General features: G+C 42.7%; 1 protein-coding gene across 1 annotated transcript in view; it reads right to left on the bottom strand.

The window, feature by feature from the left end:
* The window catches only part of LOC126204092 (optomotor-blind protein), a 532433-nt gene extending 517746 nt beyond the window's left edge, over positions 1-14687 (bottom strand). Inside the window, exon 1 of the mRNA XM_049938510.1 lies at positions 13963-14687. Coding sequence (XP_049794467.1) covers positions 13963-14687 — 725 coding nt within the window. The remainder of the gene's footprint in view (positions 1-13962) is intronic.
* Between the last annotated feature and the right edge of the window lie 10595 nt (positions 14688-25282).

Here is a 25282-nt window from a genome sequence, read left to right as displayed (position 1 = left end):
CTGTTCACCCATCTCGGTAGTCGAGAATGTGGACGATTATTGCCTAGCCGGCCGCTGTGGCCGAGCGGTTCTAGGCGCTTCAGTCCGGAACCGCGCTGCTGCTACGGTCGCAGGTTCGAATCCTGCCTCGGGCATGGGTGTGTGTGATGTCCTTAGGTTAGTTAGGTTTAAGTAGTTCTAAGTCTAGGGGTCTGATGACCTCAGATGTTAAGTCCCATAGTGCTTAGAGCCATTTTGATTGTTGCCTGTTCTCGATATCGATACTGGCAAGCTATCAAAATTTGTGACATAAACGGCGGAATTTGTTGATTGCATTGACGTATAAGCTGAAATATTTTACACCGCCAAGGGACCATAGACCTTAGTTTGTGACATAATTTTCTACTCGATACGTCTCCCCGTTCCTTAGAAACAGGGGACTTAACAGAGGGACACTCAGTCTGATATCAAATCTTAAAAAAATATTTTTTCGTGTGATACAATTACAAATTAACAATTTTCTGATTTTTTCCGTTACTTGTACTGTGAACCTTTCTTCTTGCCAACATTTCATGATTCTACGCCAGCGATATGTACCTTACAGGTTATAATGAGTGAGTTTCCGAGTATCTTTTGATTGCATTGACCTACAAACTTTACTTTCTTACATAGCCAGGGAACCATAAACCGTAGTATGTGACCTATATTTCAACTTCGTATGTCTATCCGTTCCTGAGAAAAGGGTTCTTAACAGTCGTACAGACAGACAGACAGACAGACAGACGGGCAACAAAGAGATACTTCAAGGGTTCCGTTTTTACAGATCGAGAGGCACGGAACTCTAAAAATATATGTGATGCTGTTTACGAAAGAGGTATGCTGCCTTTATCTTGGTAACGAAATGAAGTCAGAAGAAAGGCGGTCTTGTAGGTTATGTCTTGCTAGTAGCTAAACAACAATATATATATATATATATATATATATATATATATATATATATATATATATATATATATGACAAAACTTTACTTGGGGTGGTCAAGAAAGTTCGATATCTTGTACACTACTGCAATTGTCATCACTTCTGTTCCAACGAATCCCACTGAAATTCTCTCGAAACGTTCGAAATCCTTTCGGTATGGAATAAATCTGGGTATAACGACCCGTGCTACAAACTTCCAACTCCGTCTCTCGTTTGTCTCTCTCTCTCTCTCTCTCTCTCTCTCTCTCTCTGTGTCTCTGTCTCTGTCGTCTCCTCTCTCTCGTTTCTGGCCGGTACGATGAGGAGGAACCCAAAGATTGGAGCAGCTTTCGAGGCTACTTTGCGCGAATTAGCGTGGGAAATCACTAATTCAGTTGGAACGCTACGGAGAAAGATGTGGATCGGCAGGAAAGGAACGGCCAGACGGCAGGACTTTCGTGCAGCCGGCACGGAGGTGGCGCCGCGCCACGGCGGCTGAAGCCATGATTTAGAGCTCGGCGTGAGTCAGTTCGCTGTTAAAATGTTGGCTCGCGAGATGAGAGAGCGTGATTTAGTGTGGTCCACATTAATATGTATGCGGGCTCTGGCGCCGACCGCGGTACGCTGCGGTGCGAACGGGTCCGAATGAGGCGCCCCCGGCGATCGAATGCAATACCGAAACACCCGGCACGCCCGCCATCGACGTCTGTGCAACTGTCCTCCTACGAGCGTGCACACGCTCCTAGCTCTGTGGTCCGCCGGCTTCACGCAACGATCGGTGCCGACCACAGTCACGCGCATGATTCTGTCCAGCAATCGACACCGATTTCAGCGATGTGCGCTACATCGTACTGGCCATACCGCTTGTATACAAGCCGATTCTGCTGACCCTACCGATTACGCTTTATGCAACCCGCAACGTTATATCCACCCTTCAAAAACTACACGGGAGATTTTTAAATTCTCAAGCTCGCAACCGCGCGAACTATTGCTCCTAGTTCTCGAGTTATTCAGAAAAAGGACCTTCAAATGCATCTCCATCCCACATCCATCTCTCCACGAATCAGGATTTCTAGTACGTTGTCCGTGGCCTCGCCTCCTACCACAGTACAAAAAATTTCGACTGCAAGAACTCTTCCCGATATTTGACCTTTTTTGGTCTCTAATGATTGGACCATTACGGCACCAGAACAGTAGGCTGTTTCGTTCACACTATTAATTTAAAGGTGCCTGCGTTGGTAATGAAAGAAAACCGACTTTTCAAAACCTTACGCTAAAACTAATTACGTTGACAGTTCGAGCCAAACTTAATCCTTACAAACACAGCAGTTTCGCTGTCAGAGGGCCTGACGACTGCAACGATGTAATTGTTTACTCTTTGCTGTTATAGTTCCAAAATTGTTAGTCGTAATTTACACAGACGTCATTTTTAAAATTTGCAAGGGTTCGACTAAGCCTGTGCCGTAATAACGCCAGTCAATGAAGACCAAAAGAGGTCGAATGTGGGAAATAATTCGTGCAGTTGCAAAGTTTTGTACAGTTGTAGGAAGGCGTGACATGAGCAACATACAAGAAATTCTGACTCGTGGGGGCTGCGTGTGGGAGTGGGGGTGCGTCTGAAGGTCACTTTTGCAGGTTTTTCTTTTTTTTAGTATAAAATTTAATTACATTAAATTTCCTGCAACAATTTGCGCATAGCGAGCGAGAGAACATGAAAATCTCGAGCGTGGTTTTCGAAGCCCAGCTATAGCATTGCGGGCTGCTAAAAGGACATCGGTAGTGGCAGCAGAACCACCTAGTATAATACAAGTTAAAGAATTGAAAACCTATTTCACAGCATCGGTAGGTTTAGAGGAAGCGTTGTACGATGCTGAGTGGAATACATTCTTTGAAATCTTGAAGGTAGTAGGAGTCAAATACAGAAACCAGACTGCAGTTATAACAGTTGAAAGAGGGAAGGAAGTAAGAAAAGGATGTAACGTCGAGTCGCCACCGAGGTCATTAGAGACGGAGCACAAACTTCGATTGTTTCAAGGATGGGGAAGGAAATCGACCGTGCCCTTTCAATGGAACAATCCCGGAATTAGCCTGGAGTGATTTAGAGAAATCACGGGAAACCTAAATCCGAATGACTGGATGGGGATCAAACCATCGTTCTCCCGAATGCCACTCCACAGTGCTAACCCCAGCGCCAATTCACTCCTTAAATAAGAGTAGAAGGACAGAAAGAGAAACAGTGATTGAGAAGCGGATGACACAGTGTCGTAGTGTATCCTTGACGTTATTCAGTCGGTACGTTGGGCAAGCAGTGCAGGGAATCGAAGAGACGTATGGAAAGAGCTCAGGGAGAAGAAATTAAAACTTAGAGATTTGCCGCCGACACTGTAAATCTGTCAGACGGCAAAGGACTGGGAAGATCAGTTGAAAGGAATAGGTAATTTCTTGGAAAGAGATTACAAGGCAAATATCATCAAAAATAAAACAAGTGTAATTGAAAAAATAGAATTAAATAAGGTAGTGAAAAGGGAATTAGATCATGTAATGAGATGCTAAAAGTAGTCGACGAATTTTGCTATTTGGACAACAAAATAACTGATGATGGTGAAAGCAGAGACGATGTAAAGAGCAGACAGGCTGTAGCTACAAAATTTGTGGAGATGAGGATTTTTGTTGATATCTAAAATAAATGTAAATGTGTGGGAGTCTTTTCTGAAGGTGTTTGTCTAGATTGTAGCGTGGAAGTGAAACATGGGTGATTAACAGTGCAGAGAAGCAGAGTATAGAAGCTTTTAAAATGTGATGCTACTGAAGAATGTTGTGAATTGGGTGAAACATTATAGCACAATTTGACGAAAGAACGGGTCGGTTGATGGGACACCTTACGAGAAATCAAGATTAGGCTGGTAATTGACGGAAGTCTGGGGAGTAAAAATTATAGAGGAATCCCATGAAATGGCTACAATAAGTAAAGTCAAATTGCTGTAGGTTGCATTACTTATGCAGACATAAAGAGTCTTGCACAGGATAGACTAGCTTGAAGAGCTGCATCACACCAGTCTCCAGACGGATGATCAAAACAGCAACAACCTGCTACATTTTTTCCTGCGCTACAAAAACCACCATAAAGTAAATGGCAATTGGTAGTTAGTGTCCCCACATCGTCTTCATCTATTTTTTGGGGGCACGTGGAATTAGAAGCTTCTTGGAACGCCCTAGAATCTTAAGAGTGGCAGCCACTGTTCCCACTAGAGGCTGTGTCCTCGCATTGCCTAAACAAAACTTTAGCGAATTTCACAGCTCTTCTCTGCATCGTATGTACCTTCCCCGTTGAGTCTAATGAGGCACGAATTCATTCAGGCCGTACAGCAAAATCGGTTGAATGAATTTGGTACCTGGCCAGTTTCGTGAAGAACTTAGCTCTTCCATCCTTGGAATTCTTCCTGCTGATGTTAGTCTCCATGGGTCTCATCTCTAACTAGAATTATGTGATCGTTCCAACTTAAATAGCTGAAGTTGGAAATATGAGTCTTTTCGTGAAATTCATTACATTCGGTTTGTAGACGCATGATTTAGAGTTCGTGGGGGGGTGTTGATTCATTTTATTATCAGAATGTATTACTCGTAGTTATTTTTACGCAAATGAATGTTAAGCAACCAAAGATTTTTCTATCGTATTTTTAAGGCATTGTTTTGCTTTTGAGGGGAACATGACATTACTACTAGGATAATAATTTGCACCAAGTGGAACATCGATTTAAAATTCACTTTAACACTTTTATCCAGGAAAACCACTTACAAGATACACTTGCAAGATTACTTAAGAGTAGACTTCAAAATCTTGAACTGTCGGGGCGCATTAATGACACATATCAAAGACGAACAACGCATACCGTAAGTGTTTACCTAAAAATCACGACCTATCGGGCGCGTTTGTGACACACACAGCAAAGATGAACAGCGCAAATCGTTATTCATTATTCGTTCCCCACGGTACTATTACAGGCTGTTACAAAACTAGATGGTAGTACAACACTTAAGAACAGCGAGAAACTTCTCCACGTCACAAGCGGTAGTTAACATCGAAGGAAAACAGTCTTGCACAATTTTGTACAGATTCCTGGAAGGCATTAACTAGTACCGCAAAAGAGACTGCGGGAGATAAATGTACAAACGGCTGGAAAATGTCGAATTCACATGGATTAAAATGGCGGTAACTATGTAAAAGGGGCGCTGAAAAATACCAGCTGACAGACTGGTTTACCATTCCAGCAGCAAATTTGCTGGAAGTGGATCAGAAAACCAATGAATTAGGCGCACTGAGAAGAAAGAGCGTGAGTCTGTCACGCGATGAAAATGTTTATCGTTGTAATTCAACGATAGAAACTACGATGACGTGATGACTGTTTGTCGATCAGCTATAGACTAGGTTTAAATTTACACTCCTGGAGCCAGTTAAAACAAGAACAGTCCTGATCTCGAATGTAATATGTAGTACTGTTATGTTCCAGTCTGCGACTGGAAGGTTGGCAGAAGATTGCCACTGGGTGACACCAATGCAATTGAGTACAGAAATAAACCGAAAAGCGCATCAAAGAATGAGGAGAAATGTTACTCTCTAAGGAAATTTTCTGAAGGAGAGGAAATACGAAAACGCAGAATTCGCTAGTCACTGTTGTGCAGAGGAAATCTCGTGTGATTTGTTTCTTTCTATGTCCCAACGGAGATTTTTCTACGATGGAAATACGATGAAATATTTTATTACGAACAATATAATTTAATTGCTGCTGGTCATACTTGTGTATACCGGTTAACAATTAAATCTGAAGTATTAAGGAAACACCGAACAGGATACTGTCACGCCACATTTCTGTACGGAAGTACAAGACAGTGGAAGCTACACAGTGTGTTTACATACCTTTAGAAATAATTGCAACATATTCAAAAGCAAAACCCGATCACAAAATTATTTCAGTAATTTTCCTGTAACGCGAGTATGGATGGCAATTAGCGACGAGACGCAAGAAATTGATTTCTTTTCATTGGTAGCTTTGTAACAGACCCTTGAATTTTCAGTCAGTAACCAATGTCATTAGTTAAAGGTAGTTACATTAAGCTCACAGTAATTTTACTTTGATAGCATATGATGCAGTGGGAATCAATTGATTCGGACGAAATCCTCCTGAGACTGGATAGCTATATTTGTTAACAGAATCTGCAATTTGAACCAAGTTCTCATAGAAGCAGAACTTAATATATGTGAGGTGCCAAAACACACTTTTGAAGAGACATGTAAGGTGCGACGAATCAGTCAGTATCTCTTAACCAATATGAAAGGAATGAGGCAAACAAAAGTGTGTTGGGCATTTGAACTATGGATGTTATAGCGTTGATTCCGATGTAGGAATCAGCGAAGTAGTATCTGACATCTCTCGTGTTCAAACTTTTGTAATTTTTTGTCAAGGAACAAATAGCTACAACTGCCGTCATATTATGTTCTGCGTACATTTAGGAGATACGATTACATTATACAGTCAAGGAAAACAAAACTCTATAGATTTACCGAAAGTCATTAAATGTTGACTTTGCCCAATACGGCTTTCACAGGTAAACTTGCGGGTTCTCTGATACGTACATTTGGTAAAGGCAACTAAAGAAAAAAATCTGCGCCCTCGAAACCTTCTCATACGTGATTAAAGTAGTTTAAACTGCATGACCATTTCAAACCAGACGACATGCAGAAGTAAAGAATTCCTAATTTAGGACACTTGATTTAAAAACTTCGCTCTTTTATAAATGTGACAGACTCGATAGAAGTTTCCAGTTTTTACGTGAATCACAAGCACCAAATAATATCATGTCATTTTTCTCTTCAACTAAAAAGCACGAAAAAGAAAACCCCAGCAACAGATGTCAAAGGAAACCTATGAATTTGTTTCTTTCGTTGAAACGACATCGCCACTGAACTGGGACAAAAAATCTCGCCGGTACAATAGCTGTGAATTTGATAGCTGTAGTTTCACAGGCCGCGTGTTTTGCCTTCATTCTCCACTCCGTAATGTTCGCGACGCATCGCTAATTGCTTTCATCGCTTTGTTGGGAACGAAATGGGGACTGCACGGTCAGTTTAGCACTTTCCCGAAATGCAATACTCAGTTTAACACAACCCTCTGCTGGCTATTTTGTCTGCATATTACATTTCAGGGGCGTGTTTAAACTTTGTACATTCTACCTGTAATACTGCTGTCCAGCCCGCAATTCGCATTCTGTTTTTCCCCCCTATTCTCTACCTTTTTAATTGCTTTGAATGAAGTTTCAAAAATTCCAACGGTTTTCGCTAAACGGGGTAACTATTTGCTAGCGTGGATTTTACAATGCAGTAAAACTGCGTTTTCCAATGTGAAAATATCCTGTACACGCAGCGTTTAAACTAAATTTTAAATACGATCGTAACAGATTTGCAGATTCGCCTGTTAAAGACAACCCGATATTTTACAGGCAGCACCAGCGGTGAAAATTAAAGCAAATTTCGCGCAACAGTCAAATCAGCAAGCGAGTATAACTCTACCGATCGGAAATACGACACGAAAAAAGGTGTTATGTGAAACTTCGTCACAACATTTCGAGCTACATTTCAGTGGCAAGATTTTGCATAGCAACCGTCTTTGCGGTAAAAATAATGTCTCTGCAGTGCTATTTGTGGGCGATATATAATAGACAGAATTTTGTGCAACGTATCTTTGCATCTAGTGTTTTCAAACAAACACTTTTTACGGAATTTCTGCTGCACTGAATAGCGGGGCCAAAATTGTTCGTAGTGTAACAGCAGTGTGTTGATGAATCCTTATCTACGATATACGTAGGAAATGTTCAACAAAAAAATCGAAAACGGCGTCTTACAAGGCCAACGCTGTTGTGGCTGCTTCTTGTCTGATGAACATAAAGTGAGAAAAATATGACATTAAATTTCATTATTTATGACAAGTTTTAGCTTTATTAAATGCTTGGCACAATCTGTTTTATGTTTAGTGGCTTGTAGGGATTCAAAATAGAGCAAATGCGAATAAAATTTCGATTATGTGAATGCACATTTAGTTACTGAAAAGCGAACAAATTTAGTCTTAAAATTTAAATTTTGGCAGTAGTATTTTAATTCACAAAGTGCACGTCAAGGAATTGCTTTCGGTCATGAATCACTGATGCAAATTCTCTGCATAGGACTGCGCTGCTAAAATTATGCTATTTTCTACCGTTCCTCATGAAGCACATAATATTGGCGGTAAATCGTAATCATTTCCGTTCACGTCCTTTATTACCACCTGTCTAATTGTATGAATTTTCAGTAACGTTTCTGCAGGTGGGAAATGCTTATAATAAAAAAACGTAGGTGAAGATAGATTTGGAACATAATTCACTCCTCGTCCACAGTTTTAACGGCACAAGAAAACAATAATCTCGTAGACAACAATGTTGAAATGAATAAGAACATAAAACTATGTTAGTTTTGGTTGCTTTCTTATGGCAGATTTAAATCCATATTACTTATTAAACGACTTAGCAGTCTGGAATACCGCTTTGGCATTTCCAGAACAAGTGCAGTGGTATGTCAGCAATCGCACATCACTGCTTCCGAATTTGTTTGGTGTCAGTTTATTAAGTAACATAATTTATATTTACGTACTTGTGAAATAGAGTACACACTAAATTCTGAAATTCGAAAGTCGGAAACTACTTTCCATAGTATAATGTAAGTTTTAGACGCAAGTTGGCTAGTACAATACTGTAGAAAAACTGTGTCGTATAAGTGGATAGTAAATTGCAGCAGAATTTATTTAAAGGGATGTAAAGCACAAACTTTCAGCGAAGGGTGCTTTCTTTAATATTTGAACTCTTTTTTCAGAGCCGTTGGTCGTGCAGTGAAAATTGCTTCGCCGTCTGCGGAAACTGCAGCCGAGGGCGTTGGGCTTATTCTGATTTTTGTTTTTTTTATCTTCACCGATAGCGTTCAGGCTTACGAGCTGCTGCGCGGAGACGGTGACAGAAAACAGCCGTTTATTATTTTCACTGTCAAGCGCTTGAATTGCATGCATCTGCTTTTTTTAAAAAACCTAATGCTTTCTTACACATCATTTCTCCCGTCAAGTGACGCTACAAATGATGCTGCGTTGTCTGCCAGAAAGACTGCAATGCCAGTCAGTAACGATGAGGTCATAACAGGACGTAAATCCGTCAATCATTACGTCACCAACTACTGGATGAATTAATATCGCGTTTTCTACCACTTTCTTGAGCTGCTTATTTCTCTGACTTTTTTTTCTTTTTTCTGCGCAGTGCAAGTGAATCTGTCGCTTGTGTCCTATAGCAGAAACCACATCAGTTCCAAAAGCAACCGACTACACCGGGCATAAGTTCAAAGAGAGGCATAAATATTTTTTTGTCACAATTTGATGCTCCCTCCATATTATTTTTATGTCGTATAACTCTTGTGAATTATCTGTAATAAATATATCGTCACTGCAACTGGGAAACACACACAGAAGATAATGGAACTGTTATTTATAAGGTAACAATTAGTTGCTCGCATCTGTTTAGAAGAGTGAATCCTTAAGAACGAAAGAATTACACATGATGTAACTTCCGTAAAACACCACAGGGATGTTTATAGTGAACTAAAGCAAGCTTTGATACAGATTATGAGAACAAATTTAGTGCTAGGTTATTAGAACAAAATTTTGCACGTCACTACAATATTTAAAGCAACAGCAAAAGGGTATGTTTGAGGAAAGTATAAAAAAAGAGGGAAACACAGGATCACCTCTTCTTGCTTGCTGAGTGTAATCATTTACCTATTCATTCAGCATATTTACCTACATAATAAAAATAAAGGGTGCACTGGAAATTACTGTTTCCTCTGTGAACTGAGTCCTTGTAATGTAAAAAATTCTCAAATAACATTTTCTTTAGTGACGCCACGCATGGCCGCAGTTTTTGAGCTTCATATTAGGAGGTAGGTGACGGATACACTAACCGAATTGGATAGTATTTTCTGCAACTATTCACCCGTCTGTCTATTTACACTGCAGTGTTAGTGGCCATTCTAAGAAATCCACTTTTGCTTGCAAGTGCAGAAGTCAGAATAGAGATCCTTTAGTTTTTTAGGAATTTGTAAGTACTTGACGTCAGATAGCTTCGTAGTCGCTTAAGCGAATGAGAAACCACACAGCAAACTAGTAAAGTAGAGGTATAATTTCTGTCCGTGCAAATTATCGCGAACGTGAATGCTTCTGTACTGGTGATAACTGCTTATGATGGAAACTGGTAGCAAAATAAAGAGCTTCTTCGTGTTTGAAGGAATTGGTGTTTACTGATACGATTATTTTTGTATCGGAACGGCTTTATAAAGATACACCAGAGCACCTTTCCCCTCATTCTACGATGGGAAGCAGCGTGTTGCACAGTTGCGGCATAGCATTAGAAGTGTAGAATAAGTAGGGAAAACTGAAAAACGCATCCTTGTGCAGTCCCTCTCTCAATTAGTGCTCTTATGCTTCTGGTTTGCAATCTACAGTATAATATATATTTCTAACGTGTGTTTTAAATACTACTGATTATTAACTCTGTGCAACAATTGTACTGTCTTATTAAGGGAAAAAAATTTAATTGATATTATAAATGTGTTGTTTGATTGTGGCTGTAGAAAATTACTTATAGAACCGTCGAGTTTGCGGTTATTATATTGAACAGTACGATTGTCATCTACTTAACTTCTTTCAGTGCACAGGAATAAAATATTTAAAGAAAGGAGCTTCAAAAGAACTGAACTACAAGCACAGACTGGGGTGTGTGAGAGAGAAGCACATGATACTCTACTGAAACCAAGACAAGAACGCTATATTTTAACGGACTCAGATTGATATTACGAGTAACAGTCATATTTAGCGTTACAGTAACGATCAGAATTTGCAGTATAAACAAAGAGAGCATTCAAAGACACGCGGAAAAAGCGTCGTCCGACCGCAGTAGAAGCAAGAACATAATTTGTGAGTCAGAGAGAAAACTGTAATAGTCGTATGCAACGATCGTCAGCCCGATTGGTTAAGGAATTTTTTCTGACTATTGTAAAGAGTTCCGGGATGCTGGTGGTTACCGGAAAATTCCCCGTGAGCGTGTGAACACGACAGTGCGCGAACAAAAAAATATCCGAGTTCGAGAGGCTAGGTCGTAACGGCCGCTGTAACACGGTTCATTACTCGCCGGCAAACGCATTAGGGCTCATCGTGGACTGGCAAATAGCTCGTCAAACAGCCGATCGTGATGAAGCGGCCAGAGATACGACATCCCTCGGACTTCTATCGTCAACTTCGCCAAGCCCATAGAGGAGGAAAGAGGTAAAAACACGCGCGTCGTAGCGAGCGGGTAGGCGTAATTTGCCCAGCGACGGATTTGCATACTGACAAATTTGTAACCTTGTTAAGACTATATATGAACGCAGGGAGCTAATGAAACTTAATACATTGTGCTGACTCGTAACAAAGAGTGAAAACTCGGTATTTTCTGTTGATAAGTATATTAGATTTCAGTCTGAGATTACTTTTACACCAAAACTGTCTGCGTGTAGTCACTTGCGCCTCACAAAACACAATCATGAGACGGTTATTTGAATAACTGTGGCATAAATAAGGCAAACTGACAGAAAATAAAGAAAAACAAAAGAGAATTTCGTACTCACATCATCTAGTGTTCAGAATACGTGACTAACGAAAAAAAAGTAACTGATTTTTTTCGCGATTAACGTTTTCCCTTTTAGGTAAACACTTGCCAAACATCGTGTACATAATGTTTTTCAGAGACAAATGATACACGTTTCACTCAGACAGGACTATATACTCAAAAGTATCGAAACTGAAACACCAATGGTTTTAATTTTAATAGTTCTTACAATTCGTAGCTGCTCTTTGCAACACGATACGCGTTAATGAGGACGGACGGGGTTGTGTAGCGCCCAAAATTACAGAAAAATCCAAGGATCTGTTTAGATTATTATTACGCACGTAAATAAAGAGAATTAAGGAAGTGAGGATTACGTGGTATTAAGGCAACTGTTGGGTTGTACGAATTGAAAGCATAATCTGCGGGGTACGTAACTTCGCGTTCAACAAACGACAGTCACGTAGAAACATGGGTTTCCCGTTAAATACTAAACAAGCACGTCTGGTTCCAGTGTTCTGTATTTTCTGACGTTTAATTTCGTGATTTAGAAGTGTCGAGAAGATATGAAAATATATTTTCTAAACCGGGTTTATTTGATGCGGAGCGTATTATCGTGTAAATGGTTACTGAATGATTATAATTTCCTCAATGTAATCGGGTATAATTTTTTCAGGCTACAATAGGAAATTATTAGGTTATTCCGGGCTACAAATTATTGGGGAATTTCAACAGACGGCGCTCTCACGTAATTAATTTGAGCAACAACGTCGAAGATATTGTTCCTGACGTAGATGCCCAATAAATTAGTTCCAATGAAGACAAATATTTCGATGCACGATTAACCGAAAGCCAAAAGCAATCGTTACCGTGAAAGTTATTGAAAATGTCACTTTTTCCCCCTAAGTAACAAAAAATAGGAAGTCGTATGAATATCCGGAATATTCGTGCCTTATAGTATTGTGTATATTGAAACATTAAATCCCAGTTGCAATATAACTACAAATTTTAGAATATACTGACCACTAACGGAGTACAAACGATGAGTCAGTCTTCAATGAGAGAAGAGTATCACCACGTGGTTCGAAAAATTTGTTTAGGATGCACAGAAATATAAACGCAACGTAAATTCTTTCGGCACTAACACTGCTGATGTAGGCTATAAGAGGAAGCAGATGTCACCGATCATGTGACAGTACAACAGTCGAAACCAGGTGCGACACACGCATGTGGTAGCGTAAATTACAGATAGCTGCTCTGAGTAAAATTACATTCGCATGACGCCTCGGCAAAATTATATTTGGGGCATAGTATCATGAATTCGTGTCGAAACTAATGACTGGAAACTACACGTCTCAATTACCCTCGGTATTCTCTATGGCAAAAAGAACGCTTGTAGAAGCAGCAGCTTTCTACGTTCCGTAAGAAATAAATTACATCGTTAACAGAGGCAGTAAAAATTTAAAAAAAGTGCAATACTGTTAATTCTTTCTCGCATAATCTACAATGCTTCATCGGCATCAGAGCTTGTTTTAAGACGTTACGTATAGTTTCTAACGCAAGACTGGAGCAGGTTATAATTTTAGAGAACAGGGCGACATTCGGGCAGATGAGTGCCAAATATTAATTGCAAACAGAGGGAAGCGGCAGTTGTGTGAACAGTTATAAAATAGCGTATAAATGACGTACAGACGCAGTACAGCTTGTTAGAAAATTTTTAAAAATCAATGCAAAATGGGTAATAATATCCGTAATATTATGCGCATAGCATAAAAATACTTAGACCAATTAAAAAGATTTTAAAAATAGTGAAACTTTTTAGTATAATTATCTGCGACGTCACTCTGGTTTATGTTGTGAATTGCCGTTAGCCATGCGGAAAGAACTATTTTGTTACGCGTGAACGCCGATGAAGGACGGTATTTTCGTTGTTTAATAACGCTGTAGCGCGTTGGGATTAATGGTTAGGCTACAGTCGACTCTGAGACATAGTTATTACGACGATGAATTCCGAACGATATTAGAGGGACTGTTGCGTGTGATGTTAATTTGACCGGCACTTGCAAGGCTTAGAAAGTAAGCTTATGGTGCGGGCGAGGGTGTATCATTATAGACGATTTTCGTACTGTGCAAAACGTAGGAAACTGTAAGTTTACCATTTGGAAAAAAATATGTTCGGGAGTAAATCGTCCGGTAGAGTTACTAGAGCCACGAATGGGTAATACACGACGTTATAGTCACACAGCAGCACATGTACACTCGTCACAGGCGAATGGAGGCGGTCTACTGGCACACGGAAAGAAGACACTGGCACTAACCTGCCGGACTTGGTGATGACCATCTCGGTGCCGAGCTTGTGGAACTTCTCCCAGAGCTCCTTGCCCTCGAGGGTCACCTTGGGGTCGTCGACGACGCCGTCGTCGTCGGGCGGCAGCGGCGGCCTCAGCGGCCGCACGAGCGCGGGGTGGTGCGGGTGGTGCGACGCGACCGCCGCCGCCAGCACCTCCTCGGCCGTGGTGTAGGCGTGCGCTGGGCCGCCGGGGCCGGCGTGGGCGGCGTGCGCCGCCAGCGGGGGCGGCACAGCGACCGGGGGCAGCTTGTAGGGACCGACGGCACCTCCCAGCGCCGCCGCGGCAGCTGCCGCCGCCAGGAAGTGGTACTGGTGCGCCGCCGCCGCCGTCGCCGGGTGCGGGGGCGGCGGAGGCGGCGGCGGCGGAGGAACGGCCGGCGCCGCCGGAGGCGGAGGCAGGGCCGGGGGCGGCTGCTGCGCGGCGCCGGGCGGCGTCGTCGCGGGTCCGTTGCTGCTGGTGCTGCCTCCGCTACTGCTGCCGCCTCCCGCCTGGCAGCCGGCCGGGGGCGGTGGGGCCGGACTGCCGCCCCCGCTGCCGCCTCCGCCACCGCTCGCCGACAGGCCGCCGCCGCCCCCGCCGGCCGTTAGCAGCGAGCTGACGCTGAAGTCCGTGGGCCGCTGCAGCAGGAACGGGTGGTAGGCCATGGCGCGAGACGGGGGCGAGCGCAGGATCTCGCTCTGCTCGAATCTCATGAGGGAGCGCTCGGCTCGACGGGCTGTGGCTGCAAATCCCCGCTGCCTCGCGCGCTGGTCACCGCCTCAGCGACGGCGGGCATCGCGCTCGCACGACGACACCTGCCGCCTCCTTCGGGGCCTCGCCATGGTCGCACACGTGGCACTGTCCTGTCCCGGCTGCACTCGCACACGAAACTGTCACTGTCTCAGAGGAGCCAAACAAATCGTCGCTACGGCGCAAAAAACCAAACGAGAAAAAAAAGGGTAACAATCCCAAGTCACACACAGTCACTGTCGACGCCAGTGGCGCGCGCCGGGCGCCGCGGTAAGCCGCTACCGTCCACACAGTCCAGCCGTAGGCCTAAAACTGCGGCGGCGGTACCCGAATCGATATGGGCGCGCGCTGCGTGGTGTGCGCGTCCGCGTCGGCGTCGCTCTGGCGCTGGCCACGCCTCGCCTCGCTCCGGCCGCCTGCCGCGTGAGATTCAGCACCCGAGCGACACCCCGGCCTCGCGCCACTCTCCAGTGTTAATGAGGGGAAGTGTGCGCCGCGCTGGGGAGGGGGCGCCCGCTCGGTCACTTCCCCGCCGGCTCGCCGGGTGGAGCGGTCGGCACGATCCGCCGTGGAGGGGGCAGCCGCCCGCCGGTTGGCGCACGCGGCGCGAGTGGCGGCGCCGCTCGGCCAATAGTGCGCAAGCGCGTCGGGATTCTCGCTGGTGGAGGGGGCGTGAAGCCGTAGCGTGGCTGGGCAGCGTCGCGGCGGGGAAGAGAGACAGAGAAAGAGCGCGCGGTTAGCGTCCGAACATTAACACCTCGGCCGGTAGTCGTAATCCCCTGCTGCCTCTCCTCACTCCGTCTCTCTCGCTTCCTCTCCAGTCTTCCTTTTCTCGCTCTGCTGCCGCCGCCGTCTTGCCGCTCAGTACTCCGTACGGCGTCTCGGCCGCAAAAAGGAGGAAAATATTCGCAGCAGCTGAGTCCGCGCCGCGCCAGATGCCGTCGCCGTGGCGGCTACCCTGCTCGCCTGCGAAGCCGGACGACCTTCTATAGCGCCGACCGGGAGAGCGCCGTCGGACTTGCGGCTGCGGCAAACAATGGTTCACGCTGGACTGGTCCGAGGCGCGGGTCTGCAACACCGAGGCCTCGAAACCTGACACCCCGTCCCCACTCCGCGCACGCCCCTCCCCTCCGCCCCCCTATGGAGGCAGGGGCGTCAGACCGCGCCGGCCCCTTCCCACCCGCTTCTTCAGCTCCCCTCCCGTCCCTCACACAACGACGCTCATCCAACCACACACACACAAACACACACACACACACACACGTACGTACTGCGTCGCCTGGGCCACGGCGACGGCGGCGGAGAGATTTTTGCACCCTGGAGGTGGCACGTCCGGCGCTGCGGCGGTCAGAGCGTGTCGGCCCATGGAGGGGGCGGCAGGAGGGAGGGCGGCGGTTTGGCCCCGCCCCCTCGCGCCCCTGAGTGACAGCTCCGTGTGCGGCCCTCGGCGCGGCGCGGCGCAGTGAGTAACCGCAGCCTGGCGCTCCGCCAGCCAGCCTCCTCTCCTTGGGCTCCGCTGTGTTTTTTATTTATCGCTTATCTCGTAATTCGTGCGCCGGCCGGCGGCGCCATGCCGGCAGCTAGCGCGGTCGCGCCTCGCCGCACTTTGTCAAACACTGCGCGTGCTCGCCGCATACAATCTCTGAGATAAACAAAAGAACACTACGCTCTGAGCAGCCACAATCTGCGGATCAACATCCATACTCTATAAATTACTGTGAAGTGCATGGCAGAGGGTACTTTTCATTGCACCACTTACTATGGCTTCTTCACTTTTCATTTCCAAATGCAGTGTGGTGTGTGTTTCATTGCGTCTGTTTGCGCTGTAATTAGCGTAATCCTAATCTCGCTGTCCGTGTGGGAGCAATATGTTCGGTGTTATTATTTTTGACAGTAAAAACTGATCCATATTTCGCCCTACGTTTTAATTACAAAAAATCATTCGAATTCCTGGTCATTTGAAAAGGAGATGGCTTGGCACGACAGCCTCGTGGTCTTCATTGACTGTATATGTGGAGTATTCGAGCTTATTACAGACGTAAATGAGCTCGTCATACAGCGTTAATTATGCCGCCATACTTTGTAGGACCAATAAAAAGTACCTACAACATTTTAAGAACTGTGTCTATTTTTAAATAAATTATATCAAATTGACGCAGTTATTGTTGCATTTTCATGTTAACACGGGATATTAGTTTCATGCCGTATTCGAAAAGTTGCTCCCTATGCCGCACGTTACGTATCGATCCTCACAGTGGATAGCCGGCACCGTGTTTTCGCATCTTCGATATATATCGCTTGCAAGTGTTCTTCCAAATTACCCTTCTTCCATTCGTGAAAGCTGCATATGAAGAACAATTATCCACAGACTTCCATATGAGCTTATATCCTTCTGATATTGACCTTGTAGTCATGCCTTGAAACACATGTCAGAGGATATATGCTGTCGGAATTGCAACGGTAATTCTCACTGCCATACAGAACGCCTCTCTTGTAGAGACAGACACTGGAATTTGTTGGGGCTCTCCTATTGCTCTCGCGCTTACCAAACTATACCGCGATGAAACGGGCCGCTCTTCGTTGGATGTTCTCTAGTTCTTCTGTTAATAGCGTTTGGTGCTGATAAACAATACTCATGATTTGGTCGAACAAGTGTTTTGTGGACTAGTTCTTAAGTGGATGAATTACGGTACATTGAGTTTCTTGCACCGAATGCCAGCCCGAAATCCTCTCTTGTAGTATATTTCCAAAATCCTCTCTTAACGTTGGTACTAGAAAATTTTAAGTAGGTTTTATCGAGATAGTTGGCGTCTGTCTTCGGGGCTCTGTCAGTCGTGGTATTTCAGCATCTCCGTGGCGGCCACCGACGAGACAAACAAGTCGTTATTGATACTGGCATATACTGCGTCCCAACAATGTTGAAATCTACACAGATCACTTACTGATCTGACTGAGGGAAACTGAGACGGCCTTCTCGAATAACCATGTTTGAGTAATTTTGCTAGAAACAAACGTTACGAGGCTGACTGATCTGAACTTCCTTACTGTTTACTACATGCCCTGTTAACTGTCCGGTAAGCATGGACGCTGGTGAATGTCGGCGTGTTTGTTGGCTAGGTACCACACAACAACACGGTCTGAAGACGTTTTCGTTTGTGGTGCATTTCGGGGTGTTTGTGTGTTTGGGGGGGGGGGGGGGGAGAGAGATCACGTACTCTGATATGGAGGATCAAACATTTTCAATTTCTAAAATGCTTATATAAACTTTTCGCAACCACTGGGCGAAAATTTGGTAGCTTTGCGACGAGTTTTGCGTATCTGATACGATAGTTGAGGAATGTTAATCCAAGAATTACATTTAAATAACTCAGTCCCATTGATCCTTGTGTGTATGTCCAAATGTTCTCGTAACCAAACATCAGAATGTCCTACCAAACGACTGTAGATTAACACAAATTTGTAATTACCGCATCAACAGTATAACATATGACTATTCTCGAAAATAAAAACCTAGTGCAGGTATGTTTCTGACATTACACTATTTTTACAGATAAAAATCTGAGCGGTTCTAAGCGCTACAGTCTGGAACCGCGCGACCGCTACGGTCGCAGGTTCGAATCCTGCCTCGGGCATGGATGTGTGTGATGTCCTTAGGTTAGTTAGGTTTAAGTAGTTCTAAGTTCTAGGGGACTGGTGACCATAGATGTTAAGTCCCATAGTGCTCAGAGCCATTTGAACCATTTGAACAGATTAAAAATAATGTGCTCTAAAATATATAACGGCAACCTACGATACATACTTTTTGGGAATGAATGTGAAAAAACTACTTCCGTAAAATAGTAAGGAAAGAACTTTATCGTCTTCAATTATTCTCGAAACGATTTCCAAATCGCAACCAGCTATGCATCAACATATTGGCGCTAGGCTTGATCTACGTGTTCCACTCTCTATCTTCAAGACTGACGTGATCACGTCTTCACCAATGAAGAGTGAGCCCGTTGTTGTTTATTGACAGAAATAACGCTATCATTGAAGAAATGAGAACTGATATTACGATCTCCACTGCTACATAACGTACTAGTGAGTGGTTGAAATATCAAGGCGCATGTCGCGTTCTCCTAGTCATATGCATCGACGTATTATTGATCAGTCAAGTTTGTTACTGATCACTATGCAATAAATCTGTGTTCAATACCAATTCTGGTTTGTCGCACGGGACACTGAAGACCGACGGCAACAATTTGTCATCTTCAGCCCAAGAAAACGCCATACCTTAGCTGAATTGAGAACGTAGAAACTATAAAGTAGTTATTAATATAGTCAGACAAGTATCTACTGTCTATTTCGTGAGGAGTGTGCAAGCAGCGCAAAGATAGGACAATTCCTCACTTTCATATGTTTTCATGAGCTACGGGTGAAATAGACTAATTGGCTGCGAAAGTGTCAAATAATGAATTCAATGGTCGGGTTGATATTAACCGTTATCTCTGATACTTTCAGTGCGTTTCACGTCTGACAGAATCTTTCTTGAGCATGCAATCGTGATTTTCTACTCATACAATGAACTGTCATTTCCTCATAACGAACTGAATGAATGGTTCACAGTCTAGCGGCTGTAAAAGGCATAACGACTTTCAGTTAGGTTGAGATTTTTAATGTGATGTTTGAACTGACGATCGGATATTAACCACTATTTCGACTGATAAGTAACCACTGACTCAAAATCTCCGTACCACATATTCGTTATAGCGTATGAATGCTGTTCTGGTACTGAATAGGGGAAGATTTATATTTTTTTACTTCGAAGGTCTTCTTGCTTTTATTGCCCAACCGAGTTGGAAGTTCCAATCAGACCTCTATGCTTTATCCTCACTAATTTTCTGACAAAGGAAAAGGAAAAAAAAAGGTTCTCATATTTTCTGGCGTTTACACTGAGTCCAGGACATTTATGAAAACCTCGTAAACCCATTTGCATAACTGTTCTCATCTACGTCCAATTCTTCCCCATAAAACAAACTCATTGCACAATGTTAAGTAATGATGGCTAGATGTGGTCGAGAAAATAGTTGTCCGTTCACCCACAAGTTATTTATTGTTCAAGCGTTCCGCAGTAACAAGAATTTCGCCATTTACGTGCATGGGGTACGATAGTTTCTTTTAAAATTACGGCATTTCTTTACATTCTCTCTTGAATTTCCGGATATTCGCCAACCGACTGTTAACTAAATTTTAAATTATTACTAATAAAGAAATAATCGTATAGTTTCTCCGTTCGTCTGCACTTGATATATAGCTAAAAAATTTTATTCAATCATTTAAGCTGTTTTTCGAATGAACGGTAGGTTGTTTTAACCTGAAACAAGAATATCGTTTTCTTTCCTTTATCGTTTTGAGCTGCACTTAGTTTTTTTAAGAATATGACTGAGTCGATTTGCTCGTTCTCATCCTTTGGGCTCTATCAGGCCTCGAATGTATCAAAATATGATATGTAAGATCTTGACAATGTACGCTTTATGTAGATCAGGTTCCATCGGTCACTGAACGTTTTCTCACGGCTGTACTGGCCAAGTTACTAGTTTTTAAAACACGTCCCAATTCACATATTTACTCTCGTTATTTTTGTGGTTTTGATACCTGTTCGTGAAAAAATTGACTTCGGTGGCAAAATAATTTTTCTTCTACATTGGGTGTTAGGTTGTGAAAGTGCTTTATCCAGTGGTTTTATTCGCTACAGCACTTAACGCGCCACTGGCATTTTGACTCGTTTAGAGCAACCACACGTTCTGCGTTGAAACCTTCAGTAAAGCTCTTCCCAATTTATTAGAGGAGTCGGTAAAATATTTCAACAGAATTCGTCAACAGAACTCTTTTGGTTATGATAAGCCGCGTCATGATGTTGTGTTACTGACCAAATCTCGACCACTGTTGCAAGTGACCGAAACACTGCTCCATATTGCGACTTGAAGACGCTGTCGAATACTCACAAATTTTTTACCGAACACGACAGCAGCCACGGAAGCCTACGCTTTCAATAGACGTCATTCGAACCTATTGATTCTATTCTGTCGGTATTCTCCATTTTCAATATTTTCCCACAGAATCAGTTTTTTTCTAGTCCGATTTCACTTCAGAATAATTCTGTCGTGTAAGCAAACGCTTTGGCAAACTTCTTTCCCAGTTCTTCGGCAGTGTTTCAGGAAAAATAATTATTTTTCTTGCCTATTCTAAACTCTGACCTTTTTTCGTTTCCTCCATTCCAAGTAACTGACTTACCGATTCCGTAAATCCACCAGAAATCTAGTTCATTTATATCCATATGATGTAATAAACGCAACTGGTGTCTCTGTATCTACTTACTTATCTTTTAGAAGATACCTGTACGCGTTCACATCACGAACACCTGAACTATTTTTAATCAGCTAGAATCCACACTAAAGGAATCAGGGACCCTAAGTTAGATTTAGTTAACCGTGTACGTAATATCGGATATCATTTTGACTAATGGATGTATTGATAAATATATAATACACATTAATGAATACTTTCATTTTAGAGTTACCCGAAGCGCAGAATTTCTTAAGATCAAATCGAGCCCTATCCTGCAATACAACTGAACATGATATACCCGTACTTTTGTTTATTGTCGATGAGTTATTCAATAGCGCTGCTGTAGTTACATTCTGCTTCTTTTACAGAGATCTGGAAGAAATAAGGGCTCCTCTTAGCACATTGCATTGCATGTGTAACTCCGACAATTTCTCTTTCTTTTACTATATCTTTATTGCTCCTTATTAGTCCAACAAGAAAAAATTATCAAATGCTATTCCAGTGAAAACAACTGCGTCCGTAGGACTCCTGTATGCACCGATCTCACTTATCAGAGTGCGATCCGGTAAACTTCGTTGCTACTGTTAAATATCGAATTCACCTGTTCTGACGGGGAATGTCTGTCAAAGAGAACAAAAACAAGAAGAAGATGAGGACCTTGCGAATCTGACTCTACAGTCTACCGCCGCCCTTATTCTGCGTCTCCTGTGACGTTCCTAGTTCCTTTGTGTGATCTGAGGTCGGCCAACAGTAGTTGATAACCATGTTGACACGTCTCTATGCATAGTCCGCCGCTTTACAGTTGTTCCTTTGCCACACAGGTTTTTAATCATAGTATATTAGGCAAGCAACATGTCTACGTTAGCAACTGCCAATTGTTAAGCCTATTTGTTTTCTGAGATCATATTCAGGTTTCGTTGGTCACTGGCCCAAGGGAATGCGTCAGATTACACATACACTGTTCGCTTTCAGGTTACTCTTGGCATTTTTGTAGCTCTTAATACGACTACCACTTCTGTCAACGATTATATGGAACTGGAAACCTTTTTTAAGCTAAAGTGTTGATTCGTTTGTAGCTGACTCGGAGAGCCAATCCGCAGTTCTGGACAAGCAAGGCCGCTCAACGTTCAATACTGCCCAGCCAATAGAGCACTATATATGGGAATGAACTTTCACACTGTTTAACTTCCTACAAAGTACACCATTATGCTCAGTGGCCACTTCATAAGGCAATTTCAGGATCGGTTATACTAAACATTTAAATAACAACTGCCATACTTTTTTTCGTTCTAACATGACTGCGTTCCTAATCACTTCTCAGTTTCTAGTCAAAATAATTGTTTTCTTTAATTTTTTAAATTATGAAACATTTCTGTCTTTGGCAGTACACTTATAGGCACTGCATCACTTAACATTTCGAACAACCTCAGTAATACTTAAATCAAATAATGCAACATTTTTCATGAAAAACTACTAATGAGTGCAAATAATATTGTTCAGTTTTCTGGTGAATCCTTGTCATCCTATGAGAGGAAAGAACCCTCAGTGTTTTATTCCGTCCACTGTTCTGCTGTATATATTTTTGTAATGGTGTGTGCAATGATGTTTCTTTTGTTGTCTAAGATCGCTATTAGGGCAGCACATATGAAATCAGTGTGAGCAGAATGAAATGTACAGTGTTTCATTTACTACATAGAAGAAAGTAATTCACCAGACAACAGGACAGCATTGTATTCATTGGCAGCATCAAAGGTGGCCGCTAACCATCAACATATTTTAATAGAAAGTATTGTAATAAGTAGGTTAAAAATGGCTGAAGTAAAAATCTAACCGCAAGTAGTAGCATACCTGAACGTGAAATACGTTACAAGTTCTCAGCCTTCCTGTTAAACCTAGCCATCGAAAGGCTGTTCAAATACACAGCTTGAATCCTTTTGGACAGTCATTTTTAGAGGTAGCAGTCTACCCACCGTCGTCCAAGTGTGTGATGTTTGCTATAACTCATTGTTCCGTGTTCGTGTTTCGCACTGTGAGTACAGACATTCATCATGATGAGAAAGTTTTATAGAAGATTATTACTGATTATGAGAATCTGTAATTTTTCTAACCTTTTTAAAACGTCATTGTTTGTAATAGATTCGTGAAACATCACCATGACCTAAGAACTGCACTTAAAAAATATCTGCCACAAATATGATATTGAGCATTTTTTTTAGCAGCAGTGGCGTCGTTCACAAAGAATTTATGCATCTAAGCAGAGCAGTTACTAATGAATTCTACTAGGAAGTGTTAAAAGGGTTACTTGTTGGAAGGCAACGAGCTCACTCGCACATCTTCACTCCTCTTCTTTCACTGTTAGACAACGACTGCTTCAGCCGGAAGCAATGAATTGTTAGACCCTCACTGAAAAGTATGTCTCAACAGTCCTACATCCATCTAATATATCAGATTTGTCACCTCTAGATTATTTTATCTTCCTTAAAGTACAAATGTATCTGAAGGCATGAAGTTCGATTCGACTGGATCGAAGAAGAGCTGCGCGAAAAACTCAAGGTAGTTCGGAAATAAAACTTGTGTGAAATGTGTTTCTTCAGACGTATTTTAGTTCATCTAAATGAAATGTTAAGGTTCGTGTCCTTTTAGTTTTGACCCTCTTATTGCCCCAGTTCATACTATTGCCAAAGAAGTTCATCTCATCTCAGTGTGACAACTACCATTTGATTACTCTGAGGTACCATATACCACAAGTTTCTTCGGATCATACACTCGCGAATACATAAGAAACGTGACTGCCTCTACGTACATGACCGGCAAGCCATTATACGGTGCATGACGAAGGGCAACTTTTACCACTACCAGCCATTCTCAGACCTGGCCACTCTTGAAAATGAAGCCAGCGAATAAAACTTTCTACAAGCTTCTGCTTGGAGCTTGATATCTCTAATCTTGTCTTCTTACGCGAGATGCACTTTGATGTCAGTAGAACTGTCCTGCAGTCTGTCACAAATGTCGGTTCTCCAAATTTACTCATCACGGTTGAAACGTCCCCCTAGAAAAATTAATGAATTACTGTGCTGATAAACCTCTTACATTATTTGATTTTCAAACAGCTGAGCAGAACTGAACGTACTCAAACATTTCGCTCTTTGCCTATTCTGATCAACTCTAAACTGACACACAATATTTTTAGCGCAACGCAATCTGACTTTCAATAATCCCTACCAAAGAATGGCCCCGACTAACAATAACCTATAACTTTCATGAATCATTTAACTCACAAAAATCTTCGTTACTCGAACTACTGCAATACAGCGAGAGCCACTACTGCCAGCTAAATAAAGGATTGTAACTACAGAAGACACTAACTACTGATAGGCATAGTTAGCAAATGAAAGATTTTGATAGAGAACAAACAATGTATTTACCTTAATAGTGTTCAAAAGTCATGATATCCAGTATTACAAATTTACTTTCTGTGATGGACACACGACAGATCATCCGCTCTCAAGACTCCGCCATCTCTCTCCGCACATTCAGCACTGCTGGCGCTCACCTCCAACTGCGCATCGCTACGCGCTGTTCACATCCAGCTGCCCAACACTACAATAGAGAGTTTTTCAACAATGCCAACCAGCCACAGACTGCACGCAGCACAGCCAGTGATTTTCATACAGAGCGATACGTGGCTTTACCAACATAAAAACCTAAACAGACTACTTACACGGTTCCGAGAAAAGAACGATTTCTTTGCTCCAGGGATCCGCATTTAATCTCACGGAGCATTTCCGTGATACAAGTGTGTTGATCGAAATAACCGGTGATAAACCTAGCAGCACGTCTCTCATAGATCAGAATCAGTTCGGTTTCGGAAACTGTGTTGAACATCGGTGCGAGGATGTGAATGTGGATATCTATATCTCTTCTGTAGATTACAAAAAATTGGAAAACATGAAAAACTAAGAAAGATCATTCTCAGGTCGGTACTGACTGCAACGACCTGCACTCACATATACTGGAATCAGATAGTGGATGTCTAAATTGATCAAGGAACTTCAGAAAAGGCCTGAACCATGAAGACTGTTCGTGATGACTGCACTATTTCCTCCTTTGTTCAACATTTATTCCGAGACAATTTTTCAAGGATGCGTTGACAGAAGACTACAATAAATGAGAAACTTGTTAATAACATCAGATATGTCGACTTCATCATTAGGCATCAATGCATGACTAA

This window comes from Schistocerca nitens, chromosome 9, assembly GCF_023898315.1.
Source record: "Schistocerca nitens isolate TAMUIC-IGC-003100 chromosome 9, iqSchNite1.1, whole genome shotgun sequence".
In the NCBI taxonomy this organism is placed as follows: domain Eukaryota; kingdom Metazoa; phylum Arthropoda; class Insecta; order Orthoptera; family Acrididae; genus Schistocerca; species Schistocerca nitens.
Note: the sequence above shows the minus strand (reverse complement) of the source record. Positions and strands in the feature narration are given on the sequence as shown.